Genomic DNA, 16,857 nt, shown 5'->3' on the forward strand with positions numbered 1-16,857 from the left:
GCGCAGCACGTGTCCGAGCCAGGTTCACCGCCGCATCCTCAAGACGCTCGTTATATGAGACTGCTGCGTCCGTTCTCGGACTTCAATGTTAGTTATAAAATCGAACCACCTTATACCTAATATTCTTCTCAAGCACTTACTCTCAAAACTAAAAAAATTGATGATTTGAGCTTTTGTAAGGTGCCAAGATTCGCACTCATATAGGAGTACTGGCATTATACAAAAGTTGAAAAATCAGCATTTCGTCTTATTTATTTATTTATTTATTTATTTATTTATTTACGGACAAAGTCCATTATAAACATTACAATTAAAAGAAATTTTTACAAAGGAATAAAAAAATATAAGGAACAGAAATAAGCAGCAAAGACAGATGATAGATTTTTTAGATTAATTAAAAAGCATAGGCTAACTATACAGATTCTTTAGCTGATTTGTAAAGAAAGACATCCTTACACCATAATAATCAAGATCTTGATGATCGTTCACCCGCCTGATCATTCTGGGCAAAGGCGACTGTGCACCATAATTGGTCCTGTAGTGACCGAGGAAAAGCATTTCATTATTTCTTAGTCTACGGGTGGGAACGTTAAAAAGAATCTTTTGCAAAATTTCAGGGGCATCAATGAGACAGTTCATAATTTTATACATGCAGATTATATCTGCAATGCATCTGCGTTTTTCAAGACTTGATATGCTTAAAAACCTCTCCATATCAGAATATGAATAGTCTCCTCTTTCCAATCCCATCTTCCATGCAATTTTTCTTATAAAACGATGTTGAACTGATTCAAGGCGCTTGATATGAACAGCATAATGAGGGGACCAGATTACAGATGCATATTCAAGAATAGGGCGAACTAAAGAGCAATAAAGTGTTTTAAGTGTAAGCATACTTTGGAAATCAGACGTAGTTCTATTAATAAAGCCTAAAATTTTTAAGGATCTGTTTACTATATTATCAAAGTGTTCCAGAAAAGTTAGTTTATTATCTAGGATCACTCCAAGATCTCTTATAGAGGTGACAATCGAAAGAACTTGGCCATTAAGTTTATAATCAAAAATAAAAGGATGTTTACATTTATGGTATGAAATAATTTTGCATCTTGAGCTCCAGACAACACGCATCATGTTAAAAGTTGCTCCAGCAATTCCTAGGCGGATTGCGAGCTCTTTGTGCTGTATATGCTTCCATCCTCAGTTATGTGAACTCCCAAGTATTTAAAGCTGTCAACTTTCTCAATCCTCTGTCCATTATTATAGAGAGGCTTATCAGGGTCAGGACAAGATTTGTTGAACATAATCTAATTCTTTTTTGTATTAATATTAAGACCCAGACGACTTGAGTTAAATATCTATACTGATAAAATTATTTTTTGTTAGTAAAGATATAACTTAATCACATTAAAAATTTTAACACGTTTTAAGACTACCGAAATGTAAAAAGTTTACACTCCGCAGAACTGATTCCGTTGAGCGCCTGGCTAATATTGACGAAAACAATGACTCATTATAACAATGCTACCCATTTATTACAAAACAAAGAGCAACTCACGCCCTTAGATGCTTATTAAATAAAATTTAATATACATTATAAAATTTGATTGGACTGTTTTCTTTACTTAAATACGAAATGACAGCCGGTTTAGCGTAAAAAATTTACTTTTTTCAAAACTTCAAGCCCTGGTTAAGGGCCAAAATTAGTATCAAATATATTTTTTAATGTTTTTATTTTTATCCAAAAGGCAACTTTTTAGAAAAAAAATATCGGCTCACCCTAACGGACATATTCTAAGGAATAGGGAAATACTGCTTTTTTTTAATTAAAGAAATAAAAGTCTATGAAATACTGTCCAGTATAATTTTTTTTTTTTTTTAATTTGTAATTTTGAATTCCCGCAAAAACGGTTATTCCATTGGCCACGCCCCTTATACGTCACGATCCATGTTTATTTGTTCTTGACCATTCAAATATGTTAAGAACGTTGTCACGAATCTTGACGTCACAACTATCAAGGCCAAACATGTCGCGTTTTTTTAGTGACATTTTTTTTTTAATTTCTTATTTTAATTTATCTATGAAAACATTTCTCCACAATATCCATATTGATTTCGAAACTACGATTAAGTATTCTTAATCCATTTCATATATTTTATTGGTATTCGTATTATGCGATATTTCTTTATTGTACTGAAAAATATAATTTTATTAAAAAAATTATAAAAATCCTTATAATATGAAGAAATGAAAGGAGATGGGAAGGAAATAAGGATAAAAGAACAAGAAAAATATTTAGATAGTGACATTTGAATCTGCATTTAAATGTAATTAAAGAAGGGAGCGTCTCTAACGTTAGTGGGTATATTATTCCGCAATCGATCAGCTACTACTGTGAATGAGATTTTTTTTGTGAAAATCAAAAAAATAAATAGAAACTAGAATCCCAACCCTCCATACGCTCTGTATTAGGATATTTATTTTATGGGGCCCTTGGGGTAGTACTACTACTACTACCATCACGCCATTTCTCCGAAGGGGTGGGCAGAGATGATGGCCTACCACACACGTTCCTAGCTTCTTCCACATTCATACATCCTGTCGTAAATCCCCTTCGGTTCTGTCTGCTTACGACATGACCAGACTTAAGGTTTGTTTTGGTTTATCTGAATATGCCACGTCTTCTTGGTCGTCTTCGTCCCACGTTACCTTTTATTCTTGCCATATAAATATGATTTACCATTCTTTCATCATCCATTCGTTCTACAAGCCCAAACCATATCAGAGACTCTTTCTTAATCTTATCAATTATACCTGACTCAGATTTACACTCAAGCCTGATTTCATCATTTGTAACCCTGTCATACATTGATTTCCCACACATTCGTCTAAGAGATTATATTTCGACTGCGTTCAATCGGCTTTCATCCTTCCTCTGCCAGTTCCATGTTTCACTTCCATACATAAGTGTTGGGATTAAAACGCCGTTGTGCACTGCCAATTTAGCTTCTATTGACATATTTTTATTAGCCATTGCTGTGTTTAGTGCACCGTTCATTTTGCTGCCCGCATTCACTCTCTTTTCAACATATTTTTCTACCCTTCCATCTCTTGAAAACATGCTTTCCAGATACACAAATTCTTCTACTTATTACAGAAATTCGTTATTTACATTAATTATGCAATCAGTAACCTCACTTCCCCTTTTAAATACCATCACTTTTGACTTACTTTCGTTCATCACCAATTCGCTCTCCAGGCATTCTAGAGACTATTTGTAGCAAATCCTCCTTGTTCCTTGCTAAAAGAACTGCATCATCAGCGCACAACAAACAATTGACTGCAAAATTATCAATTTTTGCTCCAATGCGGTAAATTTTCACAAAAATGGCGTTGTAAAAATGATCAAGAATAATAATGTAGCTTTTATACAGCGGCCAGTAATTCTCTCTGTTATTTTTTCAATTAGAACATTAGGAAGTTGGACGTCCAAGACATGAGTTATCGTCGCAGGAATGCATGCACCTATGTATTGGAGTTGATTCGTCAAATTGGGACCAATTGAGGTTCCCTGCGGTACCCCGCCGCGGTAGGCCGCCGAACCCTAATTGCAGGATATTGTCAAACCGGCCGAGTGGCGAAGGACTTAACTTGAATCAGAAGGGAAAATTCTCGGAGAGCGATGCCAGTAGTCCTTACGGAGACTTTAAATTTAACCTCTGTTCTGATTGTGAAAAATGAATTCGGGGAAATGCAATAAGTGTGTCATTATTGACAGCCAACGTAAATGGACAAACCAAATAGAAAATAAATTAAACAAACTGAGAGACATCTTATATATTCAAGCGCCTAAATGGTATTGTTGATAATAAAATTAATAGAACAGTAAGAAATATAGCAACAATATAAGTACTAAATGCAATTTTTGTATAAATTTAAGGCGTAGCTATATTTACAAATAAAAAAACGAATCTTGTGTACATAACAGGAAGTTACGTGTTGGACTAATTTATTTATTTTATTTTTGTTTTTTAATATTTTTAGTATCTTAAAATATATAATTATTCTGTACGTGTGATGTCACTGAACTCCTCCTAAATGGCTTAACGGATTTACGTACGGTTTTCAGAAAAATGTAGATCTTTGCGGTGCGCGTGGTCGTAGATATTAAAATCTTCAATCTAATGTGTAAAAAAGAAGTAAGAAGTATAAAAAATAATTATAAATTAACATAATAATAATAAAAAATTATTAATATATAATATTAAATTTCTAATGTAACCCTAACGGGTTTTTTAAAATTGTAAATAAATAAAAATAAAAAAAATGTTTTTTGGCTATCTACCAGGATTACATTCGAGGAGAATGCACATACAAATAAATAGAAGGATGTTTATTTATTAACGGACATTGTCCATTTATACAATTTATAGGGTTTTAATATTACAATAAAGAAGAGTTAAAAACATCAAAAAAGAAAAGAAGCATTGACAAAAAGAAGCAAAAGAAAATAATTATAAGGGACATGAAGACAAGATCTAGACTATTTATTTAGTGTTGTTTTTATGTGTATAAAAAAAATCGCATTCATTTTTTGTGGATCTCAATCAGATTCTTTCGATAAATTCCTTCTAATTTCTGCCTATTTTTTTTTTTACTGGATTTTTGGTAATACTAAAATTATATTGGTTTGTGGTCCTGTGGCTAGTATCTCGGACTCACGGACCAAAGGTCCGTGGTTAGAATCTTACTGTACCCCAACTTGATTCCTATTTTCTAATAGTGAGTTATTTCCAACTGGCCCTCAAAATGAAATATTTGGGTAAATCATAAGAACGCAAATATTATAAAAAAACATTAACTGACATTCAATACATTTAAAAAAATCATATTCCTACATAAGTGCACCCCTGTTGGTGAGAAGAGCGGAGTTTGATATTTACAAAAATGATTGCATATTGGAAAAATATTTATTTTATGTTTTGAAATTCAACCATAAAAAAGTACCTACTTAAATTCAATATTTGAATTTTATTAATTCATCACATGTACAGAAAAAATATACATACTGCTATCGCACTTTTTTATTTTGATTTGGGCAACAAAAAATCACATTATGACGAAACGAAAAGATTGAAATGTCAAACTCAATGTCATATATTTATATAGTTTATCGGAAATTCAAATATCAAAAATACGGCTGGTGAACCAGATCATAGCAGGCAAGCCTATTTAACGTCTGTCAGGTCCGCTAGGTGAGCATAAATCACCACCAGCAATAATAATAATAACAATGGTTTATAAAAAATAAAAATAAATACTTTATCTACACATACAGACTTAGGTGATAGATTTCTCTGGATCATGTCTAGTCTGCCTAACTAGATACAACCTGTTTACAGGCAGACCTTTTTATGCTAAATAAACAATAATATTACTACTTCTAGTTAATTAATTATACAGTAATACAATATTTTGTTACACCATTTATTATGTAGGAATGTTTTTGAATAAATTTCCCGATTTTTCTCGACCTTAACCCAGTAACCAATTTTTTACAAATTTATTCAATTGAATCCGGGCATATTTTAGGGCCCAGAAACCTTAAATTTCTTTGTCCGAATTCAGAGTTTGCGGTAGACCCCATGACCCATCCTTTAGTTTGACTTCTGGTAGTGTGGGGAGTGTTCCTTTTGGGATTTGGTAGAATAATTGAATATTGAAACGTCACTGTCTTAACGCTTAAGTTTTTCCTTTCTCCTTCTTCTTTCCTTTACACCCCTTTCCGCTCCTCCATAGTCTAATGTAAATTTTTAGTTTTTTTTTTTTTTTAATTAATAGATTCTGCGCAATTACCTAGAATTGGTCTGTATACTTGTAATTTTCTCAAACTGGACAGTTTGGGAAGAAATTGCTTTAAGACAATTTCTGCCCACTTTTATCTTTAAATATATATAATTTGTTTGTACGTGTGATGTCACTGAACTTTTCCTAAACGGCTTAACCGATTACCTCAGCTTATTTCTCCATACAAAAAAGTACACAATGTTTTACATCTTTAACCTAGTCGCGTTTTTTAGTACTAAAACAAGCTTGCAGATTACAAATATTATTTGAAGATTCTCTATTTGGAAACTAGTATTTCAATCATCATTTCCGAAGGATTATTTTTCTTTGATAGGATACCGTTGATATATTACGTATGACATAGGACATGTGACGTTTGCAGTGGCCGTTTTTGACATTGTTCATTTTAAAAGGAATCGGCCAGTGTTCAGTGTTGACATTTAAATCATAGTGGAAATATCTGCTGAATGTCGTGACGGTACTTTTTAATGAACGTTTGTACAAGTATTGTATTAAAATAGTGTAGAACATAGCAACGTTTATCGCGTGGTTAATAATAATTGTTGTTTGAGTTGATTTTCATAGAACCATTGAAAAAATAGTATTTCCTATATATTATTTATTTATATGTAGGCGCAAATTAATGAACCTTACCCATATAATAAATCACGGCTCGCCACTGGAAGCTACTGTTGGTGCTGTAATTTCCCACAGAAAATAAAGTGTTAGTACGAGTGGCGCGATTTGGAACATTGATGTTAGTTTGAGATAAAACATCTTAAGCATCAGGTTAGATAGAATATAATAAAATCTGTAAGTAAGATAGATAACTTTAAATGCGTAGATGGATTAGGACAGGCGGCATGCCCAAATATGCGATAAGCAAAGGTTAGGTTATTACGGAACCAAAAATAGTGGATAAGGGTGTTAGATTAGGTAGTATAATATTGTCTGTAGGTTAGGTTTAACTAGATGCGTGAATTAGGTTAGGTTAGGTTAGGTAGCATTGTCAAAATATTGTTAACATTAGGGAAACATTAGCGGGGTTAGTTGTTTTGCTCTGTTACTTCCATTCCGGCAGGTAATCTAGGGGCACCCAACAAGCAAGTGTTGTTCATTACTCACAGTCTTACGAGATTTCTTAAGGATGAAAATACTCCTTCCGCAACGTGGCGAAGACGGTTATTGTTCAATCGCCTGCAACATACACCGTAAAAGTTACACTTACTTGCCTTTCTCTTGTTCTCTTTGATCTACTGATAAATTGATTTTTTCATCACACTCTGAATTACTAATACAGTATTTTCATAATCACACTTTCAACCTGTTTCATTTTGGTTTAATAACAGGTATTTTTGCCTTCTCATTTTCAAGCTTTAAGGCTTTGATTTACTAATACAGTATTTTCGTTTTCACACTTTCAGGCTTTTAGACTTTTCTTTACTAAATTGTATTTCCGTTATCAAACTTTCAAGATTATTTATTTTAATTTACTAAAAATGTATTTTTGCCATCACATTTTTAAGCTGTTTTATTTTTAATGACTAATGAAGAATTTTTGACATCACACTTTTATGATGCTAGACTTTGATTTCCTAATAAAGCATTTTCATCATCACACTTTCAAGTTGTTTTGTTTTGATTTACTAATAATGTATATTCGAGATCACACTTTCAAGCTTCTTGACATTCATTTAGTAGTACAATATTTTCGTAATCACACTTTAAAGCTGTTAGACTTTTATTTACCAATAAAGTATGTTCGCATTCATACTTTTAATCTGCTATACTTTGATTTATCGCTTTATTTTGATTAAAAAATAAAGTTTATTCGTCATAACACTTTCAAGTTTTATACTTTTCTTTACTAAAAAGTACTTTCGTTATCACTCTCTCAAACTGCGAAACTTTACTTATAAAGTATTGTCGTCATCACACTTTCAAGCTGTTTTCCTTTGATTTACTAATACGGCATTTTTCATCATCATATTTTAAAGTTGCTAGAGCTTTCAAACTAATGGACTTTGATGTTCCGATACATTATTCTCGTTATCACACTCGCAAACTCAAATCTAACTAATAAAGTGAATTCGTCATCACACTTTCAAGATATTTTACTTTGATTTGCGAATAAATTACTTTTGTCATCAAACTTTCCAACTTGCACACTTTGACTAACTAATAAGTCAAGCTACATTGTGATTTCATAAATTACAAATAAAACATTTTCATCGTCATACTCTCAATATGCTGTATTAGATTTATTCACGGCATCACACTTTCAATCCGCTAGACTTTACAACTACAGTATTTTCGAGTTCACACTTTAGATCTGCCTGTTTTTTTATGACGACTATCAAACAGCCTTTCGATTCTCAATTTCAACCATTTAAAGCCGTATTCATTCATACTGTTACAAATTATGTTTCGGGTTGAAACCACCTAAAGAAACTCCCAGAAAATGACAAAACAAGACGTTACAATTAAAAACATTTAATAAACAATGCTATTATGCAAACAAAACACTCTGAAAATGCACAAATTCATGCGTTTGTAATACAAGAATTCGTACAAAAGAAATTAAAGGACACATTTTAGACAATTCTGATAAAAATACAGTACAGACACAATTGTATACTTACAGTCTTTCCAAAGAAGCTAGATCTTGAAAGGCATCTCGGTCGATAGTGTGGATCTGATTATCCGTCAGCTGTCTGTAAAAAAAAATGTTCATTAGTGGCACGCGTAATCTACCTAATAATAAATATATTTTAACAATGCTATGCAGATAATCCACAGATTTATTATTATTGTAAACCGAGCGAGAGAAATGTACTTGTTAATTCAATTAATGGATGCATTGAGAAAATAGAAAACTGGATGGCTGAAAATAGACTAACACTTAACCCATCTAAAACGAAACAGCTATGGATGGCTTCAGCCAGACGACAGAATTTGATTCAGGATACGGCACTACCCGATGTGAGGAGTACCGCTTTACCCACCGTTAAACTACTGGGAGTCTTCCTTCATTCTGACCTTTCTCTTGACGCTCAAATTAGTAGAACGATAAGTTCATGCGTTTACCAGCTGAGACAAATTAAATGCATACGCAAAAATTTGCCAGTTGATGCCGCCCGCCAATGAATAAATGCGTTTGTAGTGTCTAGAATCGATTATTGTAATGGTATCTACGCAGGTCTACCAATGAATAAAATGACTCGCCTACAGTCTGTATTGAATGCCGCAGAGAGACTTATTTTGGAAATCTCTAAGTTTAGTCATATCACTCCACTACTTCGGGAATTACACTGGCTACGTTTATCACAGAGGGTGGAATACAAACTCTGTTGGCTTATGTATAAGTCACTGCACAACTCTGCTCCGGAATATCTAAGGGAACTCTGCATTCAATATGAACTAGCTGACAGACGTCTTACGCTTAGATCAGGTACATCAACGTCGAAAGGAAAAGTTATTATACCTCTACGCAAACAGCGCACTAAATTCGGAGAACGCGCATTTGCGGTCGCAGGCCCTACGGCATGGAATGCTCTCCCAGCAGAAGTCCGAAACTGTGAGAGTGACGTGATGTTTCGGAAGAAACTTAAAACCCACTTGTTCTCTAAATCATTTTAATAAATTCTTAGCATGTGGTGACAAAGTGCATTATTTTTACTCAATTAAAAAGTTAAAATAAAAGTTATGTATTTATATAATCACTATGTAAAGCGCCCTTTTAATAATATTAATAATATTTGGCTGTTCTATATAGCACCATTTTTGTAAAAAGTCACCTCAAGGGCGCTTTACAATTGTATACCTAAACTTACATTCTAACTAAACTAAAGTGATATATTATATTTCCAGATGTAAAATTGAGGGTATGATAGCCTAAAGAAGTGGGATTTTAGTTGGGATCTGAACTGACTGAGACTGTCGATGATCCCTTAAGGTATTATATTACGAAAATGGCGCTATATAAGTTATCCATTATTCTTATTATTATGTCAATAAAATGAGGACGTTCAGTGCCTAGGGAAATTGGATATGATATTTTTTTTTATAAATTCAATATATTTTTTTTGAAGATGTCACTAGAAGTTGGCCTGTCAACTTGCCATACATTAAATAAAATAACTGCTTTTATCGAGAAAGAACTCGCATGATCGTCATCACGCCAAATCCAGATATATTAGAAGAGTAATTGGCATTTTGAGGTTATGTTTGTTGTACGAAAACGTACCAGAGTTCGTGACACGACTTAATTATGTTTTGGGAAAACTGAGCTAAATAGCACAAAGGTACTTATTATTATAAAATTTGCCTCAAAGAAATATTGCATGTCGCAGAAATTTGATCAGAATTAGATTAGAAAAATATTCTGCATATTTTTTATGAGATCGTTTTGCGGAAATCACCCTGAACGCGTTTTACTATAAATATTTATATACGTCTTGCAGCCGCAGAGCGCATGAGCAGTTGGGATTTAAGTTTCCCGTTGACCATGACCTCCATTATTTGACAGCAACTAAAGAACTCTTTAAACAAACAAAACAATTAAATAGTTATAACTAAATTCTGTCAAGTAGAATCCTTAAAATTTATTTATAAATTAGCCATAGATGTGACTGTAGACGAAGAACTAAAACTTGTAATATACATGGACACAATACGAGAATATCAGAACAATATCATAGCAACATTCAACGGGTAGTCAAAGATTGCTGTGGGCAACTCGATAAACTCGAACGACTTCAGAATACATGCATAAGGTACATTTTTGGTCTAAGGAAATATGATCACATTTCTGATTATCGTAGGCAACTGAAATGGCTCAAAATTAGACAGCGGAGAGACTATCACTCCCTCTCACTTCTGTTTAATGTACTTCATAGTCCTAACGCTCCTATATACGCATATCAGTTTATGGTTTACCTCTTTGTTCTTATTCTCAAGGCACTCTCTTAATATCCATCCACAATTCCACTTTCTTCTCTAACTCATATAGTGTCCATGCGGCTCGACTGTGGAATCATCTCCCATCCACCATTAAAGATATTACTACATTTTCTTTGTTTAAATCACGTCTGAAGAAACATCTCCTTTCTCTTCCTTAATCTCTCCTCCTTTCCTTTTTCCTCTTTTGCTCCCTTTTCCCATTGAGTAATAGTTTCGATTTAAGGTAAATACGTTTATTTCTATTTTTATATATCTTTAGCCTTTTAATGTTTTTTTTCTATTGAAAATGTTCTGTAACTTGAATTATAAAAATAAAGCTTTTATTTTACTGGTTGGTTGGAAGAAATTGCCATTTGGCAATAAACCCACCAATGTACAAATAAAATAATGTACAAAAAGTTCAATAAAAATAAATAAAACATTTTAAATCGTGAAAAGGACAATCGAGACTAATAAACCGGGGACTGAAATTATACAATAAACTACCAGACAAAACTAAACAAAAGACTCAGACAACCTTTACAAAAGATGTTAAAAATATTATTATATAAATCTTATATGAATCTTCTTCTTTTTATGGTTCCTCTCCTCGATGGAGGTTGGAAATCATCGTTGCGATTCTTACTTTATTGGCAGCTGCCCTGAACAAGGACTGAGTGCTGCAATGGAACCAGTCGCGCAAGTTCTTAAGCCGAGAGATGCGCCTTCTACCTGCACTGCGTCTTCCTTCAATCCTTCCCTGTAGAATGACTTGTAAAATTTGATATTTTTCGCCTCTCATCACATGCCCAAAGTACTCGAGTTTTCTTTTCTTTATGGTCTTCAGTACGTCTTTATCTTTTTCCATCCGTCGGAGAATATCATCGTTTCGGACTCTGTCCACCCGGGAGATTTTTAATATCCTCCTGTAGTACCACATTTCAAAGGCTTCGATCTTTTTTGAAGTGTTTTGGGTGAGTGTCCACGTTTCGGCGCCGTAAAAAAGTACTGAGAAGACGTAACATCGAGTCATGCGCATTCGGAGGTCTCAATTAAAGTCTCTACTGGAGAGAAGGTCACGCATCCTGAAAAAGCAGTCTCGCGCCATCTCTATTCTGACTTTGATCTCTTGCGAGTGATCCCATTTATCATTCAGCACCCTAAACATTTATATTGATGGACTTGCTCAATAACCTGCGCTCCAAGTTTTAAAGTCATTGAGAAAGTTTGCGGCTTTTTCCGAATAACCATACATTTGGTCTAGGAAATATTCATCTCTAGCCCTTTATTCAAACTTGCCGTGTGAACTTTGTCCAATAATAGTTACAGGCTTTCCATACTATCTGCTAGAAAGACAGTATCATCCGCGTATTGGATATTTTTTTATAATTTGTCCATTATAATATGAGTATACTACCCAAAATCTACGAAAACTACCCTTCGGGTATTTCTATACGTTTTGTTATCTATAGTGTTGAAACGGTGCTTTATCTGTTTAGTTTTTTTATTGTTCTCTTTTTATCATAAGCATTTGAAAAAATTACTATTGTGCTCGATGTTTATTTTTGTAAATTTTTTGATAATTTTAATTTGCTAGAATTTCACTCGTCCATGCGCTTTTTAGCTGCAAGACGATTTGTAATCTAGCTGAAACAAACAAAGGTTATTAACTATCAAATACCTTAATTTTGTAAAAAGAGTCTAGAATTCCAACCGTCTATGCGCTCAGTAGCTGCAAGACTTGTTGTAATCTAACTTCTATTTGTGTAAAATTGTTTTTTTTTGCGATTTTTTAAATATCACTTAAACTCTAAACTTCATTGTCAAATAAAAGAAAAATGTAAAAAGGGGGTTGATTTCTTACTGTCCATGCGCTCTGCAGCCGCAAGACGTGCTGTAATCTAACTACTATATATCATAATTGGAGACGAGGATCTAGAATCCCAACCCTCAATGCACTCTGTAGCTGCAAGACGTGCTGGGATATTTATTTATTATTATTATTATTTAATTATTTTTATACGCCCTTGAGGTGATTTTCACCAAAAATTTCGCTTAGTAAATAATCAAAATATAATAATTAAATAATGAATTAAAAAAGAAATAAAATTATAAGATGAAATCGTTATATTGTTAATGTTGGATAACATGTAAGGGTTTATAAACAAATATTTTTTTATACAATATTTTGAGTTTGTCTCACTGGTTCAAGAAAAAGTTTAAAATATTGAAAAATTGTTTTCAGGCGTTGCCAAGTATGTGAAATAATTCGATTAGACGAATCTCTTTACAACAATAAAGGTTTCAACTGGAAGAATTAAAGAAATTAAAGACTCTCTCACTAATATTGGCCATACCTTCAATCGTGACGTCCACCAGTATAATACGCGACAGAGTCAAAATATTCACGTACCTGGATCACGCGCGACAAGTGTGGTCTAAGGTCTCCGCTGTACCTCGCTTGCAGTGAGTACTACACAGTGAGGGCTACCGGAGTCCTTTAGAACGCCAAATAATGATTACTACTTGAGGAGGTACGTAGAAGGTGAAATTTAGTTTTAAGTTCTTCTTTTTCTTCGAATATTTCTTTCTTACAATATGTAAATATTTTATTTTAATTTTTATTATGGATTGTTTAAATTTCTTTGTATTATATATTTGTTTGCTATCTTATTTCAGTTTTATGTACATATTATTACTTGTTATTATTATTATTATTATTATTATGGATAACTTATATGGCACCATTTTAGTAATAAAATACCTCAAGGGCGCTTTACATAGTGATTCTTTTAAATTTGTAATTTAATTAAAATAATTTATTTTGTTGTCACGTGCTACGGATTTATTCAAATGATTTAGAGAACAAGTGGGTTTTAAGTTTTTTCCGAAACATCACTTCACTTTCACAGCCTCGCACCTCTGCTGGGAGAGCATTCCATGCCATAGGGCCTGCGACCGCAAATGCGCGTTCACTAAATTTAATGCGCTGTTTGCGTAGATGTATAATAACTTTTCCTCTCGCCGCGGCGAGAGGAAAAGTTATTTAAAGATCTTAAGAAGTTATTAAAGATCAGCTACGTCTACGGCGCGCCGTAGACGTAGCTGATCTGAGCGTGAGACGCCTGTCAGCTAGTTCATCTGGAATGCATAGTTCCCTTAGATATTCCGGAGCAGAGTTGTGCAGTGACTTATACATAAGCCAACAGAGTTTGTATTCGAATCGGTCAAATTTGTTTTATTTAAGTTCTAAGTTTATTTATTAAATGACTCCTATAAATGATAAAAAGTTAATTTAATACAAATCCTATTCTTCTTTTAAGTGTTCTTTATGTCTGTTGTAATTTGTTAAATAAATTTCAAATAAATATCAAGTCTTGTAACCTATGAAGCCTCACCCTACACCGCAGCCACATAAGAGTTAACTCCGTATTTCGCTCTCGTTTCCATTACATGTGAACGAACACTCGGTGACTCCTGCGCTAACCACTCAGAACCCCTTAAATAATTTTGTCGATAATGCTTGTTTTACCATCCTTAAGTGCATAGACCTACGCTTTCCCTTCTCATAAAGGTTGGTTACGGTTTTCTATCTTGGTTGAAATATAAATACATCAGTGCATTACGTTTCATTAGCAGCTAATGGCATCTCTGCGCTGCTAATTGCAATTATTTTAATTAGGTTAAGTACTCTAGCGACGGAACTTGAAAACTCGCTCAAATAAGATTTTGGACCAACAGTTTTATGGATCACCATCATCATAATCATTCCATACTCGCTCCCTAGTTGGAGCATAAGAGGTAAACGAAGATCCTCATCCTCTCAAGCCAGTCTCGCGTCCCGTCGTTCCGACATGAACCGCCGATGAACAGTCAGCAGCGGACGTCCAGGACGTCGAGAACCCGATGCCTTGTAAAGTAGACAAGCGTGATTTAGGCTCTCAGGGCCGCAATTATGAACGGCTTACTTCATCGGTATATACTCAGACAGTATAAACTAATATCTATATTTATGTACGAAAGTGAGTAAGTATCTCCGTCGGTAACCGGTAATTAAACATGTTTAGAAAAAAAAATTGTAAACATATTCAATTTTTCATAAAAAAAACTTAATTTAACTTTGTAGACAGATAAGATAAATTTTAACTTTCTATCAGAAAACGTACCCTGGGCCCCGATTACAATGGGATGTTATCATTTATCTTCAGTTGTATCCAGCAGTAGACAGCCAGCCCAACTGTATCGCCTTCGCTTGATGACAGTTGTTACCGGAGTTTGCTGCGTCTATTCTCTTATTATTATGGATAAATTATAAAGCGCAATTTTTGTAATATAATACATCAAGGGCGCTTTAAAAAGTGATTCCATACATAAATTTAATTGAAGCTTTTAAATTTGAAATTTAATTAAAACAATTTATTTTGTTATCACGTGCTACGGATTTATTCAAATGATTTAGAGAACAAGTGGGTTTTAAGTTTCCTCCGAAACATCACTTCACTTTCACAGCCTCGCACCTCTGCTGGGAGATCATTCCATGCCGTAGGGCCTGCGACCGCAAATGCGCATTCGCCGAATTTAGCGCGCTGTTTGCGTAGAGGTATGATAAATTTTTCTCTCGCGTAGATGTAGCTGATCTAAGCGTAAGACGTCTGTCAGCTAGTTCATCTGGAATACAAAGTTCCCTTAGATATTCTGGAGCATAGTTATGCATTGATTTATACATAAGCCAACAGAGTTTGCATTATACCCTCTGTGAAAAACGTAGCCAGTGTAAACCCCGAAGTAATGAAGTGATATGACTGAACTTAGAGATTTCACAAATCAGTCTAGCTGCAGCATTCAATACATATTGTAGGTGAGTCATTTTAGTCATTGGTAGACCTGCGTAGATACCATTACAATAATCGACTCTAGACATTACAAACGCATTTACTAATTGACGGGCGGCCTCAACTGGCAAATTTTTGCATTCAACTTGTCTCAGCTGGTAAAAGCATGAACTTATCGTTCTACTTATTTGAGCGCCAAGGGTAAGGTCAGAATGAAGGAAGACTCCCAGTAGTTGAACGGTGGGTAAAACGGTACTCCTTACATCGGGTAGTGCCGTATTCTGAATCAAATTATGTCGTCTGGCTGAAGCCATCCACAATTCTTCCGTTTTAGATGGTTTAAATGTTAGTATATTTTTAGCCATCCAATTACCTATTTTCTCAATGCACCCATTAGTTGAATTAACAAGCACATTTCTCTCGCCCGGTTTACAATAAAAATTAATATGTGTATCATCTGCATAGCAGTGAGATCACAATCCACATTCCTTGACAATACTCTCTATATATTTTGTATACAGAAGATAGAGTGGTCCGAGTACTGACCCTTGAGGTACTCCAGTAGACACCTGAAAATTGGACGAGCTATTACCCTGGAACACATGGCATGGCAGTATTGTGACGATGAATTTTTTAAAAACTTGTATAAAATATTTTAGATTTTAAATTTATAGTAACTAGCGAGTTAAGCGCCCCTGGCTATCTGTCAACCCATGTGTCAAATTGCTCTCGGCTGACGTACGCGCCTCCTTTGAGGAATAATTAACTCAGACGCCGCCAGAAAGGCTTCCCACCACTCTAATGCCAAATCATAATGCATACCGTGTGTGCCAAAACTGACAGCTCTTATTATTATTTGGTTATTAACATCCATAGGCATTGATTGCCATTTATTTATTCAAATATAAAATATAGCAGTACTTCCAAATACAATGTACATAGATGATATAATTAAGTATCTACAAAAACATGATTTAAAAAAGCACAATAGATTATTGAGGTCCATATAAACAATAGTAAACAAAGACAAATAAGTCGCTAATACACATTATGATATATAGTTTGAGAGGAAGAGTCTAAAACTGGTAATCTCGGCATGGAAAACATCCATCTCTCTCGGTAAGTTGTTCAACAGACAAATCACTCTCCCCACAGGCATCGACAACGGTAAATTTGTCCTGCACTCTTGAAGAAAAAAATATCTGTGTTGCTTATCTCTTAAACCGTTGCTCGGCGCAT

General features: G+C 34.1%; 1 protein-coding gene across 1 annotated transcript in view; it reads right to left on the minus strand.

The window, feature by feature from the left end:
• Positions 1-16,857, minus strand: part of LOC148276556 (uncharacterized) — a 167,486-nt gene that overhangs the window by 15,034 nt on the left and 135,595 nt on the right. The window contains exons 3-4 of the mRNA XM_088234094.1: positions 8,488-8,559; positions 6,971-7,042 (exon numbers count right to left, since the gene is read on the minus strand). Of these exons, the coding sequence (XP_088090220.1) occupies positions 6,971-7,042; positions 8,488-8,559 (144 nt within the window). The remainder of the gene's footprint in view (positions 1-6,970; positions 7,043-8,487; positions 8,560-16,857) is intronic.

Source organism: Micrasema longulum, unplaced genomic scaffold (genome assembly GCF_059751315.1).
Source record: "Micrasema longulum isolate JH-2025_06_02 unplaced genomic scaffold, ASM5975131v1 h1tg001195l, whole genome shotgun sequence".
Lineage (NCBI taxonomy): Eukaryota > Metazoa > Arthropoda > Insecta > Trichoptera > Brachycentridae > Micrasema > Micrasema longulum.